This window comes from Drosophila simulans, chromosome 3L (genome assembly GCF_016746395.2).
Source record: "Drosophila simulans strain w501 chromosome 3L, Prin_Dsim_3.1, whole genome shotgun sequence".
Taxonomy (NCBI): domain Eukaryota; kingdom Metazoa; phylum Arthropoda; class Insecta; order Diptera; family Drosophilidae; genus Drosophila; species Drosophila simulans.
In genome coordinates, this window is record NC_052522.2 from 1,985,620 (window position 1) to 2,004,344 (window position 18,725).

An 18,725-nucleotide genomic window follows, 5' to 3' on the forward strand; every position below is an offset into this window, starting at 1 on the left:
GTGTCTCTTTGTATTTGCCGATTTAAATGTAATTTATTTGCTGACTGTTTCACATGACTCCGGCCGAATGGCACTTTGAATGGCTTTAATTAAAAAAGTATTTATGCCATACACGTTTGTGCGGCAAGTTTGTTAAATATGCAGCCGGTTATTGAAGCCAAATGACACGGCACAAATCCGGATCGATTTGCCAGCTGCAAAGGAAGTAGGAAGTTCACTGTTTGTCCGTGTTTTCAGCACTCTCGCTTATTGTCCGTGTTCGAGATGGCCTCGGGTTTTATTGCAACGGACTATGGTCTATGATTATAGCCCTGACCGGACTGGACTCTTGCACGGCCTTTGGTCGGTCGAGCGCGTTTTCCATGCTTCGCAGCGGAACTAGTGTCATTTCCGCAAAAAGTTTAGCATGCTTTTAGGCCGGGCCACTTAACACAGTGTTGTAGGCGAAGGACATGCTGCGAAATTGGCAAACAGATGTCAGTGTGTTCTGGGAATTTATTTCAACCAGGCTAAGCCAGATAAAGGCCGGTGAAATTTGCGTTTCCTTCAGCTGCTTCCTGGCATTTATCACTCGGCCATGGAGGACAATGAAGAAAAATGTGGCTTGCCAACTTGAACGCACTTGAAGACAACTATTGTTAATTCAAATAGCTTATTGTTAAACAAATTGAATATTCTGTAGCATTTCATAGCTATTATAACATGACAAATCTAATAAATGTATGTTTCTTCGAGTCATCTTAAGGAACTATTTCTTTCTCTGCACGCATTCTCGGTAATTTAGTATGTGTTTTATAAGTTTTCCCCACCACTCGCAGGATTTGTGACCCTGAACTTGATAAATAGCCCAAAATGTGTACATCCGCTGGCCGTTTCCTGGATTTTATCATTCCGCCCCCAAAAACAATGGGGAATTAGCATACGGAACAACCCTCGCCCATTTCCATGCTGATTTCTGAGCACTCCAGCTGTCGTTGACCCTGAAACTTGTTTAATAAATGTACTCACACATGCTGATGGCCCATCGCGTGGTTTTTCCTCTTCCTTGGTGGCCGTTTTTCTATTTCCCTCATCTGCTTGCCAGATCAGCAAAGTGAAACGGACGACCTTGTGCGCCATGAACTTTTTTAATATCAAATAGCGAACAACGATTTTCCGCATATTTATTTAAGCCGCCAAATTTCCGAAATATGTTGTCTCCAAGTCTTGAGTGTGTGATTTTTGGCCACGTTGCATTTAATTTATGTGCCGAGTTTATTTATGAGCGACGTCTGCTAATTACGAGTGCTTTTAATGAGCAGCAGTTAACAGTCGTAACGAGCTTAATTGCGAGCAGCCTTTCATTAATAATTTTGTGTCTCTTGGCCGCTTTTCCCTCCTTGATTTTCCTTGTCTTCTTGTCTTCACTTTGTGCAAGTTTTAATGAAGTTTACATTTAGCTTTCGTTGCTCGCTTACCTCGCCGAAAAGTCGAGGTAACTCAAGAGTAAATCTGTTGGCCAAGTGGACAGTGCTTCACCTCCTGGCCAAAACCCACATTTTTCAGACCTCGAATTAGGCCTGCTGAATATCAATTTCTTGATTGAATGTGGCACATTCTTTATGGGCCGGGAATATTATAGAAGGCAAAATTATTTGCAACTAAAATTGCTTTTATTTATTCGATATGCCAGAATATTTATTAGTTTTTGTTCGGATTTATTGACCATAAGAAGAATCTCTGTCGAGTCATATTTTACTTTTACTGCTGTTGACTTGGAATTCGATAAAATCCTGCTCGGGTTTCGTTTGAAATGTGTAACCCAATTGGGAATGCAAATTGTGCGATAATTGCTGGAAAAATATATAGAAATAATCCCCCAGCGACTGATAGTTTGGACAGCTGCCGGTTGAACTAAATAAATATGTGCCTTTTTCTTTGTATGTGTGTGTAACCTGTGGATTGCGTAACCCGATATGGGTGTGCGGTGGTAAATTGAATTAAAGCTGGTCAACGCATTGCGTTAACAACGCTAATTGGCGGTCATTATACCGCAGCTGATGGAATGGCATCCTACGGGCACCTTTCTGGCCACTAAATATGTGCTCTTTTGTCTAGACATGATTTAGCCCCGGGCTGCCGCCCATTTCGGACTGGCCCAAATAAATCTGCGTTGGGTTTCTGTCTCAAAAGAGCGTTGGTTTTTGTGCGCCTGGCCTGGCTGGGTTAACCAAATAAATGTTCTTCGGGGTCATTGTTCCTGTGGCTGGGGCAGCTTCCCTTCTATCGCTGGGCAAACACATGTAAACACAAACGAAAGACAAAACTTAAACACGTAGGAATCAGCTTAACAAGTCGCTTTTTGTTTGACTTGTGCGTGGGTGTGTCCTCGTCCTGGTTTGCGCAAAATGAATGCCCAGACTTAAACAGATTGAATACGACCACGGGAGTCAATTGGGACTGAGCTACAGACAAATGGGCTTTTCCCAATAAATAAATGGATGGTCAAATTCATGGTATGCCTTAAAAAAGTCAGAGTTGGGGTTGATGATATCATAGCGCCTCTAGCTCCTTAAAAGTGAACTTTAGTGTCCAATCGACTAGGATGTGAAATTGACCACTGATACAGTTTGGTGACCCCGACTTGCAGTCTTGACTTCAGGCACACAGACATGCCACTGCATCCACTTCACAGGTGAAGACGTTGATCCCCCAGATGTCCTAATGACATTGATACAGCTGTCGCTATTGGCCTCTAAGGTGTTAATGCCATGCAGCAATTTGCCAGATGCCGAGCTCATTAGGGCAGCTCTCAATGGGAGTCCGAAGTGGGTCATCTATGTGCTTGCACCACGGGTCCCTAATCACACATAGACACTCGCAGCAGACACACACAGATATAGATATAGATAGCCACCCACACTGGAGCATTTCCATGCAGTGCAAAAGTTTCTTTTGGCCAAAGTTTTATAGCCCAGCTGTTAACACTTTGATTGCCTGGGAAGTTTTAAAACTGTCGACAGACCGACCTCCCCCGAAAACTTTAACCCTCTCAAAACGGTGAACCCGCCACCAATACGTATGCAAATACTCTCGAGTGCACATGGCAAATGCTGGCCAAAAGTTTACTCAACTGTAACGCCAATTTATTTTGGCTATCAGGAAATCTATACGATAGTGGGAATGGAGGGAAATGGCCACACCAACTGCGATAGATAAAACGAATTCGAGTTGCTCAGTGCAAGGAACTATTATGATAAATAGCAGACTAAAATCGGCTATAACTTGAAATGTTTTCTCTAAAGACTGAACACAAATCATTAAAAATAAACATAACATCAAATTTATTTATTTAGGGAAATGATAAATATTTTCTTTAAAGTCTGAACCGTTTTGCTCGCCGGCCATTTAAGCTGGTTTTTATTAAATACTGCAGCCTGAAGTAGAGTGAAGTCCTTGAACTTTTCACTTCAATGACGAGGGTCTAACACCTTGATCCGCTTCGCTGCTTAGATAAACAGAGGGTAAGTGCATTTAACAATCGACTGCCCTCAATTACACTCGATGGGCGGGGGATCGAGGGGCAATAAAGCCTTAAAGTAGCATTCGATGAGCGTTGCATTTCATGTGTAAACAGAGCCTGGCAGCTCTGAAAAGCGCTGTAAGTACTTGTGTAAGCATGAGCACAACAGGGTTGCCAGGTAGCCGTGAAGAAGGAGTGAGGGCAGTCATAAATAAATAAGATTAAGCGGGACACTCGAGTCCAGTGTCTGTGCAAAATGACTGAGTTGCGGCATCGCGGGCGGGGCAGTACCCGAACTTTCCGCACTCCCGCACAACAAACAACGTGCTCGGACTTGAGAAACATGAAATAAACATTTGCCACAATGCGAAGGAGACCAGCAACATTTCCGCATGCCGCACAAGTGCAGTGGCATTACAGTGAGAGAAATGAATTGGCAAGAAAATTTATAGATAATAACTGAAAATGCACGAATTGTAGTAGGAGGAGTAAGGAGTTTGTATGATGGATGTTTCCAAGTTGAAGAACTTTTAAATGCATTGCAAACCCCAGAGTCTTCTTTACACAACATAATGTAAAAATATATTAAAAATAGCTTGTTTTCTACCGTTATGATGCTAGTTATTGAGACTTCTGATGAACCAATATTGAACATCCTGCTGAAACTGTTTTCATTCACGTGTAGAAGCTTCAAAGGCAAAGCGGAAAACTGGAGCTGACTGCATTCGGAATCAGCGCTGCATGTTCAAAGTCTGACTTTTCGCAGCGTCTTGTGCAGCTCCTGTCCCTTCTCCTCGGGATCCTCCACGTCCTGCAAGTCCTTGCGTCAGTTCTACTCATAATTCAGGAAGTGTGCAGCGCTTTTTGTACTGCGTACTTGCATTTCATAACAAACTGGGCTGCCTGTCGCCAGGACAGCTTAATAAATGTCATAAAAAGAGCCCGAGCACAGAAAGTTTTTTTTTTTTATTTTTGCAAAATCAAGAAGCAACTTTCAAAGTTAACAATTTAATTTCGCCGCCGCGCTGCTTTTTAATGAAAATGACATTTAATAAGTAACAAAAACAGAGAGAGAGTGGCGGAAAGTGCAGCCAGGCATTGTTCACTTTTAATGAGCCTGCAAATAGCCGGCGCGCAAAAGAGCGATACAAATTTGCACATAACATTAATGGCAAACATTTTGATAATTAATATAAAAATCAGTGGACCCGGCGCTGACCGTCTGCATTTATTGTTGTTTAATTAATCAGCCATTGAGCACACAGTGCGGTCGCACAATTTGCGTGCACAATTTGTCAATGATTAATTAAAAATCTGCGGCACCTAAGAGTGGCAACTAAATGGGGAAATGTGTATGTACAATGTGCGTAACACTCAATGGGAATATTGAATGCAATATCTGTTTAACAAAATGATTATGCATGGATTAAACCTATTGTTGCGGTCGAAGATATGAATACATAAAGTATCACAGAAAAGCTTCAAATGGTATGAAAGGCTTGTAAAAGAGCATTGTTTGTTATTCGCATGTGTCAGATATTTACCGAAAACATCGATAAATGATTGGAATGTTTCATAAAAAATAATTATATGCCTGCGGTGGCCCATATGGTTTTAAGTATCAAAAAAGGGTGTCAATGCTCAATGCCCATCAGGTTGCACAATATTTGTTTGCAGTTTTAAAGCTCAGTGTGAACGGTTTAAAATTGGAAACTATTAAGCTTAATCACAGGAATAATCTATCGTGAGCTTAACTTTTAATTGACTTGCGCGAGTTTTCCACTTAAATGAGCCTTAAATCATGTCTGCGAATTACCGATTTTATAGCACACTTTTATGGGCACGTTCCACGAATTTCCATCGTTTTTTACTTGGCATTAAATAATTAGCCGCGAATGGAGCCCGAAAAACAGTCGCAATTAGCGGCACACAAATTGCACTTAATTATATAATAAATTCAATTGACAGCTGCACTTTTTGCACTGCACATTGTCGGCGGAATTTCATGCATGATTTCAGCATTATTTATGAGTTTAGCCTTATCGTTGTTTATGCACTTGTTTGCCATTATGATACAATTATCGCGATATTAAATACTTTTCATTTGCCGCTTTTGCGATACATCATCAAGTTTGTTGCCGACTAATTGGCTTTTGTGGTTTTATCCGATTGCTCGAATGACGTTAATTGTGATTAAATCTCGACATCGCACCCCTCCCGCAACTTCGCCCCAAGCAATTTACCGGCTGTAATTGAAGATTGTTGCTCGGAAAATGCTTACAAAACCCATTTCGGCCCCTCTCAATCTCTAATTTGCCTCCGGCTGACGGCACAAAAATGGAAAAGGCAAACTGAAAATTCAATCAAAAGTGTATACAGCACAGAATTTCATCAGGCATTCCTCTCTCTATATCTCTATATCAAAACAAAACAAGGCAGGAAAGAAATATTACAAATAGATTTCAATATCTGGATAAATTTATCAGAAAACAAAATGCACAGCCAGAGCAAAGTTTTCCCTTAGCCCAAAAGTCTCTTTTTTTCGCCAGATGAAAACTTTTGCAGGCACAACTTTTTGTTGTTTTGCGCAGATTTCATTTGGATTTGTTTAAAAACGAAACACATTTTCTTGCCAGCCCGGAGATTCAAATATATAGCTTACTACGTATGGAGAATAAGTGGGGGCAGATGCAAATTGGGGAACTGGAAGGACTCCGCACAATGCCAAATGGCAGGTAAAATCCGCGCCAGACTCTAGACCAACAAACATTTACATAGATACTTCACTTCGTTTGCATATTTTTTAGTCACCTGATTGCGGGGTAATCACGGGAATATCGGGGCAGTCGAAGAAATAAGTCTTGTGCCTAAAAAGAAAAGGCTACAAAATACAATGCATTTCATTTGGATCTTAGAGTAGACTTTTCTGTGTGATAGCTAAATAAATACGAGTATCATGCCCAGTTTTAGCATAGGTAATCTGTGACTCCATTCACATTCCACATTTTAATCTCGCCGAGTCGACAATGTGCCCATTGGAATTTACATGCAAATTTGTTTTGTGCAATTTCCAATGATTTCCCATTCGCTGATAGCCGATGGCTGATACCCAAACAGCCCGGCTGGCCGGCGGATGGGAGGGATGAGGTGCTGCAGGCTTAAAATCAGTGGTCAACTGACTGTCAGCGCATATTACGCATACGCCCCATGTGCCACTGGCTGGGCTCGATGATAAATGACGTGAGCGGGTCTGGGTCAGGGAATATTTTGCGCTGTATTTAGCAGCTAACCAAGCCGTATTAATTAACTTTTATGATGGGCGGCGTGCTCGGAGCAAAGTGGGCCAAAGAAAGTGGGTTAGATGAGTGCTCTACTGTGCGTATGCGTAATATTTCATTATACGACCATGGCAACCTCAGAGGCCTCCTACTTGGGATTTTATCTAGGGCTCTCCTTTGGGGGCCCACAAGATTTATTGCCTGCTTGAGAGATAAAGTCATTATGATGGCATTATGAAAAGGGAAAGACGGCGGCGCCGAGCGGCATTTAGGAGATATGAATCTTTGATGCATGTAATTGCCCCGGAACTCTGCCCATATGTGTGTGGCCTGTTTATCATTGATTTTCCTCGGGCCCTGCCATTTATGGTAATTTCGTTCTTACGTCTTTTTATCGCTTGTCTTGCACTAATTAAAATTTCATTAGCCACACTTCGCCAGCCCAGCCAGCCAGCCATCCATCCAACCAGCCATCCATCCATCCATCCAACCAGCCATCCATCCCAGGGCGACTCTTTGACTTTTGTGTCCCCACCCGATGTGCATTAATTATGCATGTCAGAAGTCAAGGCGGCTGAAACGCTCAGCTGACAGCTGTCACCGCAGACAATCAAGCGAGTCCCGCCCCAAACGCGCACATAATCAATATTTTCCGCGGTTGCCAAACACACACGTGTCACTAAATATTACTATATCGCAATATACGAATTCCCAAACTGCAGCTCAGCGAATATTGTACACATTTCGCTGCGGCCCTGTGAAGTTTTCCGCCTTTCTGGCATTGTCCGTTTTGGCAGACTTTCAAAAGTGCCAAAAGAAATTTCAGACACATAGACGTGGCGCCTACACACATCGCGCGACGAGAATGGCCGACGAAATGGCGGCGCCGATTCGAAATGGCAGCGGGTCAGCGATGCCAAGCGCCATTTCAAGGTGCACTCTTTAAGTGCTCGAACATCCGGCGCACTAAGTGGTTTGCTGATCAAAAAATTTTCATTAAATCCGGTCAACTTTTGCCATTCATGGCGATACGATTCTTTGCACTTACAGAAGTTTTCTTTAAAGGTACATATTATTTTCTCATAACCCATTCGAAATTCATAACAAATATTGAAACCTTTTTTCTATAGTTTATATATTAAGGTATGCTACCTTTTTTCCGAAACAGCAAAAATGATTTCCTGAGAAGTGAATCCAAACCGTGCCTTAATCCGGTCGACTCATTTCCTTTTTGGCTCCTCGAATTCTTGCCTTGATTGAATTTCAGTGCCTGGCAGCCGGCGGCTGCATCGGTGGCGCATATGTTGCCAGTAGCTCGCATCATGTGGCAAGAAGTTTATTGGAATCGATCGAAGTGACTCCACGACTGGGAGCCACGAAATTCGGAAAAAGGAAGAAGCTGGGAGCCCGTGCCTGTGCATTCGCCATTTGCATACCAAGTAAAGTGGGCAACGGAGTGCCATGGAATTTATCCAGATTTATGTTAATTTATTGAATTTAATTTGATTCTCTTCGCTGTATCGATATGTTGTGGCCGGAAGTAAATCTGGACTGCGAACAAATTCAATCCAGTTTGGCGCATAAATTACACCTTTTTGGCGCCAGCAAAAAGGTGCGTATCCCTAAGATACGATGGGCCAAGGCCAATGGAATACCAACAATACGGCTGCCATTTGTTGCTCTTTTCATTTTATGTTCATAATGGCAAAAGTTTTGAGGGTTGCCTTTTTATGTCTGTGATATTTAAAGAGGCCCGAGGTCAGGTCATTAAAATGGCAGAAAGGTTGGTTGGCCACCCGACTTTCTGCTTTGTATTCATTAAGTAATTGAGGGCAAGGTGGAAAGTGGACACAAAGCATCTGGGGTTCTTTTGTGGCATAAATAATTTATATACTAATTTGATTATTATTTAATTGCCATGATGATGAGTTGCGTAAGTTAACTTTATTATTACACCTGTTCGAGGTAGTGCTGTAGATGTCTGAGTTCCACTTGCTGCACAAAGTAGACGATGCCGGCCGTAACTAGAAGATTTAAAAGTAGCTTAAAGTGCCCGGCTATAGTATTCAAACCAATATAGGTGGATTTGTTTCTTCTTAACTTGAACTTGTTCGTTATAAAACAAATGGACACAGGTTGTCGATCACATATGGAGATTCCGGAAAGAAACTGTGGATGGAAATATTTATTTATGCAATCTTGTTCATATTACGGTACAAACCAGTAAATCCAGAATATCCAATTGCTTGAAAGCATGCCCCGTCCAGCAGATTTCGTCCAGAAATTCTTTCATTTCGCAACCATTTTCATCCGATTTGAAATTCCAGCTTTTTGCCATTAAGTTGGAATATTCCTTCTGTTGAGTGTAAGCTGCAGCAAGTAGCAACATCCACAACGCAAAATGCCAGGATAATATCAGTAAAGGTTTCATAAGCAACTCCTGGAGATTTGGCTGCCTTGAGTTTTCCTCGCCATCCCAAACGGCTTCATCCTCCAGATCTTCCTGGCTCTTCTGTTTCTGCACAAGCTCATCGTAATCATATTTAAGAAACTGCATAAGTTCAGCTATTCGAAAAGCCATTATCCAAAGGAAGCACATGCAGGATACTTTGAAATAGTGACCAGCCAAGATATTTGCGACTTTTTGATTGGAGAAAATACTGCGAAGCTGAAACTGAAACAGCTTAAGATTCCTTTGCAATCTTAGCATTCCTAGACATTGAAGCCACCCAGCGTTAATCAGATGATATAGAATACGCAGCGCCATAATTAGTACAAACAATAATCTGGGTATACCCATCATGTAATCGGAAATCTGATGCAGTTTGGTAAACGTTACAGTATTGGGCTCGTCAGACGCTTTTGGCCAGTTGAAAAATATAATATCAACTAGCATCACAGCTAATAGAAGTATCAAGAGTAGGCCATGTATGAGAACGTCCCAGGAACATTCCAGGACTAAATGCTTTCCCAGCAGGGATTTTAACTGCTTATAGGTCAACTGAGCCTCATTTATCAATTTCCAAAGCTCATTCTTGTTGACCAAGGAACAGACTAGGGTCAGAAAAATATAAATGCTGGTTAAATTTTCGTTCCATAATTCCAATTCGCTTCTCAGAGGTCTCTTTTCGATTTTTAGTAAGTTTACCAGCTTGCTCTCCTTTTGTAATTCATAGCTAAATAGCTTGTGTAAGAGCAATATCAGCGTTATAAAAACGGCAGTTAAAAACCTGCAGCAGTTAGCTCTTTGTTGATATACTTGTTGAGAATCACTGAACCTCAGCTGTAGAATACCAAAAAAATGCAGAGGAAACCGCAGAACTTTGGCTATGTTAAGGATGAAGCGAAGTCGAGCCATCTTGAAAAACAACTAAAAGTTCCCACAAAGTGTCATTCATGCACCATAATGACTCCTCTCAACCATTAGGTAATTGATAATTAAGTTAATGTGGCTCATTTTGCTGTTTACTATTCACTCGAACTCATCATAGAAATAAAAGCGATAGACTTGACTAATTGTTTGGGTAACATTTCCATTGAAATCGTCCTGGGACTCATACTCGTAGTCCTGCGAAGTTGCGTTCTTGTTGAAAAGTGAGCGAACTACAAGCATTAGCAAAAGTTCACGGATGTGGGTTTTCAGGCAACTCCTCAGCATAGAAAGAGAAATGCCAAACCTGACAGCTTTAAAGCCAAAAAATGTTAAACAGAGTGGTTGTTTGGTCAATTGCAGAACGGAGCAGTTATTCGAGAACTGAAAATAAATGCGTTTTCAAAAAAACATACAAACTCTATAAGATACTCACCAGCATAGTTACCACATCCTGTTTGTATTGAACTTTCTCTCGCTTTCGCAAAAATGTCACTCCAAAAGCCTGTGGCAAAGTTCTATTCTGCAAAAGGCGCCAGGATTTCAATACAAAGTAGTTGGGGTCATCTTTAAGGCCGAGATAATTTTTCTGAAATTTGCGGTGCTGCTTTTGCAGGTTCGAAGCTATTATCATAAACAAGGCCAACAAAAGTAGATGCAACATTAGTGAAATCATTTGCGCATTCATTTGTTGGCCTGAACACTTTAATATTATGCAAATTTTAATGCCTGGCTGGATCATGAAACTGATGATATGCAGGGCAAAGTATCGGGATACAGTTCGATGAACTCGCCATATAATTGTTTGCTGCCTCAGCACTCCTTTCAATATATTCAATCTATCACTTCTCATGTCTTGCGCGAGAAATACATTTAGCGATCTAAAGATACAGCTTAGCCAGATTAGATAGTTTCCAAAAAACAGCAGCTCAAAGTGATAGATAAATGCCACGCCGAATATAAAAATACTCTGATAAACCGAATAGATTCGGAGCTGCCAAAGGATTCGCAGCATGATCATTATGATTAGTAGTAGAGTGTAGATACATTCTCTAGGTATCTTTGCACACAACCGATCTCCCATTATCATTTGCATTGACCTATGCAGGCCAGCACATTCGTTCAAGAGTTTTGTGAGATGTCTTCTCAGGATTAAAAAGTAAATATATAGTGGAACATATAGAAGGTTCACAAACTGGTCGTAGATCCAACGATGACTGAAGCACAGATACAACCAACTGGCCAGCAAATTAACAAAGGCCATTATTTGCACATACAGTTGCTCGTCGCATACGAATTGCCTCATTTGCTCCGAGTAACCCACGTTATAGAAACCTAAATATAGTCCAATCCTTCCAGTCTGATACCACACACAAATCAGGTGGCACAGACAAAATCCCCTGGCAGTTGCGTGTTTCTCCATGTGTGTGGTAACTAACTTCGTTACTGAACTATCACAAAACTGTATCGGTAACAGCGGAAAAGTTCATTACATTTCAATTGAATTGGATTGTATTGAGAATGATAATGGATAATCGTTTATATAATTGCTTCTGATCCAATATCATTTCTTATAGTTCATGGTTACTTAATCAATTAACTAAATACATTAATCAGGGTGAATGTTGCTGTACCATATGAATGAGTGTGCAGCTGGTTTTCAAATTCATTATTCCTTTGCGAAAGACTTTTAAATATAGTTTTTGCAAGGCTTTGTTCATAAACACGCAGAGCATCAGCCACTATCAATTATTTTCCATTGTTAAAATACCTCTCAGAGCTTTTTACCCCCCGGGAATTACTTGGAAAAAAATAAAGAGAATCATATTTTATGCTCTGTTTATTTGCGGAGTTGCACTCTGGACCGCTTTAACAGTTGACACTCGGATGTGGATGTGGATGTGGCTATGGATATGGATATGAAATGGGTGGAGCACTTAAAATGGCATAAAGCCATAAGAGGTCACCTCGTCCCGGTCCCCCAACTGCGCCCCAATCCCTGTTTACCTCTATCTCTGTCTGGCCATTGCCAGCGCACCGGAGCTCATTCTCCCCCCGGTTGGTTGGTGGCATCTTGGCCGGAGTTTTTCCTGGCTTTTTCATCGCCCGGCAAATGGTTTTACACGCATGTAACTTCCCAGCCCACATGCATATATGAATGCGATGGGGATCTCCATGCCGCAGTACAGGACAGCTTGTGTGGCCGCATATAACAATGGCAAAAAGTGCATGTTTTTATTACAAATTGCAATTGTGAAAAATTTTATACATGGCCGCATCGTTGTCCTCTCGTCGCCGCATCGTGTCACATTCCGGACCTTCGTCCTGTAGCCGGCGTGCCACGAAAAAAGGAACCTAGGGGTACACTCCAAAAATTACAGAGAAAATATACATATAGCTTTACGATCTTACCTAATGTATGGGATTTTTAAACCATATGTCGCTTTTGTAAAACTTTTAATATCTTGTAATATTTCTAGTTATTAATATTTAGTTACGAAGTTAAGAGGGGTAATACTGGTCGGTCTAAGCTGCAAAAGATAGTTAGCTTCAGCATTATTTAGTCAAGAATCAGCTTTTTTTTACTCAATAACTTTTTATACTGCACAAAAGGGTTCGAGACTGGGTGTTGGAAGTGGTTCCTGTGATAGTGTCGCCAAAAATAAACTGCCACATAAAACTCCTACCGCATATCCTGTCTGTGTCCTTGCCACTTGCCAGGCTCCCTTTTTTTTTGTTTGCTGCGTGCGGCATGCATAAAGCAAATGAATTTATTTTTCGACTGCCATTTTTTCAATTTAAATGCTTTTTGCCGTCGGCTAGTTGGAGAGTCTTCCGTACTTTTATTTTTTACTCCAACTTTTTATTGGGATTTTTCTTTTTGATTCCACGCTTTAGCCGAACATTTTTTTGCCGATTTCGTTCAGCTATAAATTTTTGCATATTTTCATTAGTTGTCAGAAATGCTTTTGATGATTTATGCATGTTTTTGACGCTCTTTCGTTCGCCTTCGTTCCACATGCCCTTTCTGCATTTTTGGAGAACACCCCGGCCAGCGATAAAAAACAAAACAAACAAACTTATTAAAAATGTAGTTGGTAAGGCAAAGTTTTTAAGCTAATGAAAATTGCTGCATTTGTCGGAATGTTGAGTGTGGACAGCTGCGCACTCGAAAATCCTGTGGATTGAGGATAGAAGATTGAAGCGAAAACATTGTAGCATTTTTTGTAGTAAAAAAACTGTGGCAGAAATTACTTCAATTATGCCAGGGAGAGGCTTAAAAAATTAGAAAAGCCAAAAGCTTTATTAGCACCCCTGCTCCCTAATAGCTTATTTAATATATGTTTTTATAAATTTTTGATGCTAGAACTTTCTAAAAACTCCTAAAAGCCAAAAATGGTTTGCTTCTCAGTGAAAGCTCGAATTATATTCCGCTCATTTTCCGCACAGACGTCTTATTTAACTGCCGTCGTAAATTCGCACATAATGAAGTGGCCGACGGATATCTGCCATCTACTCCGGTTAGGTGTGATGTGGCTCAGACGGCAGCTGCTAACGCTGATTGTGATGTTTTCCAACGCCTACATTCCTGCAGCTTTTCCTCTGCCGACTGACGTCTCTAATGATTGTTTGGCAAACATGCCCGGCTAACTGTCTGCCGTTCTTCCTGCCTTCCTGCCTTTCGTCCTTGCTTCTTCCCTTCGTCAGTTCTGCTAACCCAACAGCCTAGTATCCCGACATCGGCCAGTCGAAGCTCTTTATTGAATTCCAACGTGGCGCCCATACTGGTCCTTTGGCGGCTCTTGGTCCTGGGTCCTGAGTCCTGGTTCCAGGGTTCTTGGGCATCCGTGCCTGGGCCGACATGTACAGGATTTTAAAAATGCCACATAAAAGCGCTGAACGCTGCGACACGAATTCAAAATTGAAATGACAAAGTAAACGGCGAGCGTTGAAAGCTGAGTAGGTACACCTGAAGAAATTCTTGTTTTTTTAAAGGTGTAAAAAAGTATTCAGTAATTAAAGGCAATCGAAAAGGGTGGCCTTGTACTTTCAGGCGCTTTCCTTTTACCACAAGTAGTCTTTAAAGATGATGTACTTGAAATTTCGCCAAGTGTGGTGTGGTTAGCAGCGTAGAAAAGTCGCCTAAGGAAGGAGCCGTTCGAGTTTGACAGTTTTGGGTTATGCTGCGATGAACATGGCCGATATGCTGCCATGCAAATCTCCTTCGCAAGTGGCAAGTGGGTGGGGGGCAGGTGGAAAGCCGACGGAGGAAAGTGGGTAAGCAGCGATTGAGACCTGAACAAATTAATCGCCATTCGGGGCTGAACTGAAAGTCAGGTTTGACCGAGTTTACACACTCTGCGCTTTATTTTTTGTCGCTCTTTGCGAAGGTGGGCTTCTGCGGCGAATTCCCAGTTCGCAAATAAATTAGTTTGCTACGTGAGCGACGCAAATCTGAAGTGGGTCTGACAGCGGTTCGGTAGAATTTTTAAATATTTAAGCGTGTGCAACTTATCGATTTGGGGACCGACTACAGAGTCCGCTAATTGAAGTGGTTTTAGTGTGTGGCTGTGCCATCAATTATCCGCAGCTCCAGAACGCTTTTTCCTGCTAAAAGCATTTGCCGGGGGATCCAAGTACAAAGCAGAGATACACTCAAACAAATTACAGATAAGTCGGTGGTGGTAGGTAGTAACTAATGAAGGCAATCTGAATGAATTAAAGCAGGATGAGGAATTAAGCATTTCATACAATGAGGTACATATATAGTATAGAAAGTAATAAAGTGATATGGTATTCAAGGCAAAATGTAGAAAACACTCACTCTGGCTAAACTGCTGTTATGTTTTATATCGGTGTAACATTCACACATTAGAGCTAAGTACTCACCAAATTGTTATGGCCAACACTCGCATTTTTGCTCCTTTGACTGCACAGGACGACTCGTCCTGTTGCCGTCGATGTCGTTAGTTCAATTAGTTGGAAACATGCCGCTGTCAGCGCCGCTGCACAAACTGCTCTGCGTGTGCCACATTGTCAGCTACTTCGATTACCAGAAGAAAGTGTGCCAATTGCTGGGCTTGTACAACCTGCGATACAATGAGGACACCCAGAAGTTCGGCTTTGGGCATCAGGTGTTCGTATACTTCTATTGTTTCTGGAGCCTGCTGTGTCTTCCGTTTTACCTATTATTTCTCCGTGGGTTTGTTATCGATCAAGGTAGCCTCTTTATCTACCTCCTGCCCTGCCTCTATTACAAATACCTGCAGAGATCTATGCTCGGAACCTTGAATGAGATGGCAAAGGTTCACAGGAAGCTGCAATTCACAATGGGTACAATGTTTTGTGTGTCCGTCAAGCGGGCATTTTGCTGTTCCTGCCTGATAGCCATTGAACTGGTCCTCGTCATCTACTGGCAAATTGAGTCCTTACAGATTGGCCTGCAACGTTTCTATGTGCTTTCCGGCCTATTGGGCTGGCATCTGCAGCTTCTCCTCCTCGTTAACAGCTACATTTGGCTGCAGTCCATATACGTAGTTATGAATCAGATATTCACTCAGAATCAGTTTACGACTAAAGAGCGCTGGAAAATGTTCAAGACTCTAATGAAACTACACGGCATACTACAGAACATCCAACGAGATATAGCGCACTACTTCAGTGTGTACATATGTTCCGTAGTCGTTCTTTTGTCGGGCGTTTTCTACCGAGCTGTTTTTGAAGCTGGTTTCGATTGGGACCAAAGTCGATTGGTGCTGTTGAGATTGGAGTTTTGGCACATAAGATACTTTGGAAATCTAATCCTCCTCATTGGCACATTTCTTTTGGTTGTTTGCGACTACAAATCGGAGCGAGACAAATTCCTGAAAGGTGTGTGGAACACCCAAGATCTGCTCCAAAAAATGTGGAGTAGCATAAGTTCAAATCGCTGTAAGCAAATCCCAGATGTTCTGGACTTGATGGTAATGTAGCTGCTTTAAACCATTTTAATATCTATTAAACGCTATGAACCCATAGATCCTAACTGGAAATAAATTTCGTGGTATGATACGCACGACCGTCACTCTGTGGGAACTGAGGATCAAACAGGACACTGTGCTCATACTAGAGGCAGCTTTCTTCATGAACTACTTCTTTCTGCTGATGTTCAACGTTTGCCTAGTACCTATTATAGCTATCGCGAACGGATTCGAGATAGGCTTGGAGCATAGTCTTTTGAATTTCACATTCTTTGAATCGGGTATAAATGACTCGGATCTCATAAGCTTAACTTTCGACAATGTAACGATGTATTCCTATGTCCTTAGCCATGCGCTGGGATAATAAAATCAACAGAGGGCTGGACTCTTGCCAAACTCTCGAAAGATAATTATGCAAAGCACGTCTGCTGTGTGGGTTACACAGCCGAAATAAAAAAAAAATGGTGAAAGCGAAACCAATAAATCAAAGGAAAAAGGATGCCTACCCATTCATTACTCAGCAAACACTCTGCGGACCTCAGCCATTCAAACCCCTTTTCCGTGAATACATACAAAATGTCAAAATGAAAATCTATTAAATCACTCGAGGGGCTCGAGTTGTTCGAACCTTAATTAGCTCTTGGCTGTGCAACGTGGCGTATGATTAACACGCGAGTAATGAACGTCATATCTACACGGATGGAAAATACATTTCACTAGCGAGTCTGTATTGTATCTTTATTGTTACATTTAACTTTATCGATGATTTTGATATAATCGAAAACATTTAATGTGCTCGATAAAGCAAATTGCTATCATTTCCAATTAATATTTGATGAAAAAACTACATGAATACATCAATCAATTGTTTCCTGTGTAGCAATAGCTGTTCCTCTACTGAGTCTGACATCGTTCGGCTGTGAATGATTGAATTAAAATCCATTCGGCGGACCTGGCATAATCAATGGAATTATGGCCCCGGCCACGCCCACTTCGGTTCAGCGCACAGGCGGAAACTATTTCCGTGATTTCTAATTTTCGAACAGTCAAGTCCCGCGAGGCCAGTTGACTGGAAAATCTTTCGATTAACTGCATTCGGATCGGGGGCCCTGCAACATTAATGAGCCACGCCCCTCCGTCCATTAGCAGCCCAATTGTCACCCGCCCACACACACACTCACACACACACACAAACGCAAGCACACCCTCCCAATTTTGGGGCTTAATTGATATGCATGTGAGTGGGTGGGTGGGTAAATGCAATTTCCTTGTCGCCCCTGCTGCTGCACTCTCTAATGAGTTCGAAATAATTCCATGTTATGGCACAGCTATCTTGCCATCCATATACGCCCCATTAAAGACCCCCGAAATCATTTGATATGCGGCCCAATAAATTGTGTAGCAGTGCAAAAATATATGGCAAAAAAAGAAAAAAAAAAACAAACCGAAAAGTAGTGTGGGCAACAAAAATGGAGGATAGGAGCTGCAAAGCAGAGCTTACGTATTGCAATTTGTGCAAAATGCAAATTTCCTCACTGATGACAGCCGCAATTTTGTGCTCCATTGTTGTTAGTGGCACTCGTGTTGTTGCTATTGTTGTCTGTGTTTGCAAACGTCCATTGTTAAGGACATGAGTGTGGACTTGTGTATATGTGTTTGCCTGTATGTTGCGATGGACACATGTCCACAGGCGAGGATAGCTAAATAGAAGCAAATTAGGAGTAGTTATCTTATAAATCAAGTTATGGTAGAGCTGTAAGCTTGGTAAAGGTAAGATTAATCATAAAGATTAATCAATTATGTTTTTGGAACTATCTAGATATTAAAATACAAAAAGCACTTTAACAACACTACTCTGATTAGGAACTAATGCCATTTTCCATTGTCTTAACCCAAATTGTGCCTGCATTTCAGACGGCACTGGGCACATACTACCGAACACAGGCCGGGCGAAGAGCCAGAGTTGGTCTGAATTCCTGACTAGCAAATGTCTGGCTATCGGCCATTGGCCACCGGACAGCACAACAATGGCTGACCAGCGTCAGCATTAGGGTAACTCCCCAGATCCTGCCTTGTCCGCCTTTGATTAACAATGATGGGCATTATTTTTGCAAATAAATTCTGATGAGCAGTTGAGGGCCAGATGAGCGGAGGTCAAGGCAAGGAATGCTCTGTTTGTCCAATCGTTGACATTTTTCCATGCTCAAGTTGCACTCTATTGATTTATGTGTGGCAGTCGGCGTCAATCATTGGGCCATGTACTCGTATGTATGTGCTGGCCAGGCAGTTAGGCAGTTGGCTCATGCTTGGTCATAATTGCACATTTGCTGGGAGCAACGAGGACACGCTCCTTAGAGCCTGGCGGAAGCTTTTAAGCAAACAGGATGTGCTGGGGATGTGCATGTGTGTATGCTGGTGCAACAGCTTCTCGGAACAATACTTACAAGTCCGAGAAGTTGAAGGCAAAACAATGCATTTGTTATGCAAAGCCTCTGATGTTGTCCTTGGCCAAAGTGCCGAATGCAGGAAGGGGATGCATGGGGCTGCAGATGTAAATGACAAAGTGATTTTGCTGTAAGCGGGCCAAACACTTTGCCTTTTTATCGGGAAATGCT

General features: G+C 41.9%; 3 protein-coding genes across 3 annotated transcripts; 1 reads left to right on the forward strand and 2 right to left on the reverse strand.

The window, feature by feature from the left end:
• Nucleotides 1-8,730: 8,730 nt before the first annotated feature.
• Nucleotides 8,731-10,138, reverse strand: LOC27207811. The gene is made up of 2 exons (XM_016183469.2): nt 9,002-10,138; nt 8,731-8,949 (listed from the first exon to the last, which is right to left on the reverse strand). Exons 1-2 carry the CDS (start codon nt 10,136-10,138, stop codon nt 8,731-8,733), a joined length of 1,356 nt encoding a protein of 451 aa, XP_016029956.1.
• Nucleotides 10,139-10,236: 98 nt separating this feature from the next.
• Nucleotides 10,237-11,592, reverse strand: LOC27209301. The gene is made up of 2 exons (XM_016184747.3): nt 10,587-11,592; nt 10,237-10,534 (listed from the first exon to the last, which is right to left on the reverse strand). Exons 1-2 carry the CDS (start codon nt 11,571-11,573, stop codon nt 10,253-10,255), a joined length of 1,269 nt encoding a protein of 422 aa, XP_016029957.1. The 5' UTR covers nt 11,574-11,592; the 3' UTR covers nt 10,237-10,252.
• Nucleotides 11,593-14,434: 2,842 nt separating this feature from the next.
• On the forward strand, nt 14,435-16,474 carry LOC6736446. The gene is made up of 2 exons (XM_016170662.2): nt 14,435-16,113; nt 16,169-16,474. The coding sequence occupies exons 1-2, from the start codon at nt 15,112-15,114 to the stop codon at nt 16,472-16,474; spliced, it is 1,308 nt and encodes a 435-aa protein (XP_016029958.1). The 5' UTR covers nt 14,435-15,111.
• The last annotated feature ends 2,251 nt before the right edge of the window (nt 16,475-18,725 follow it).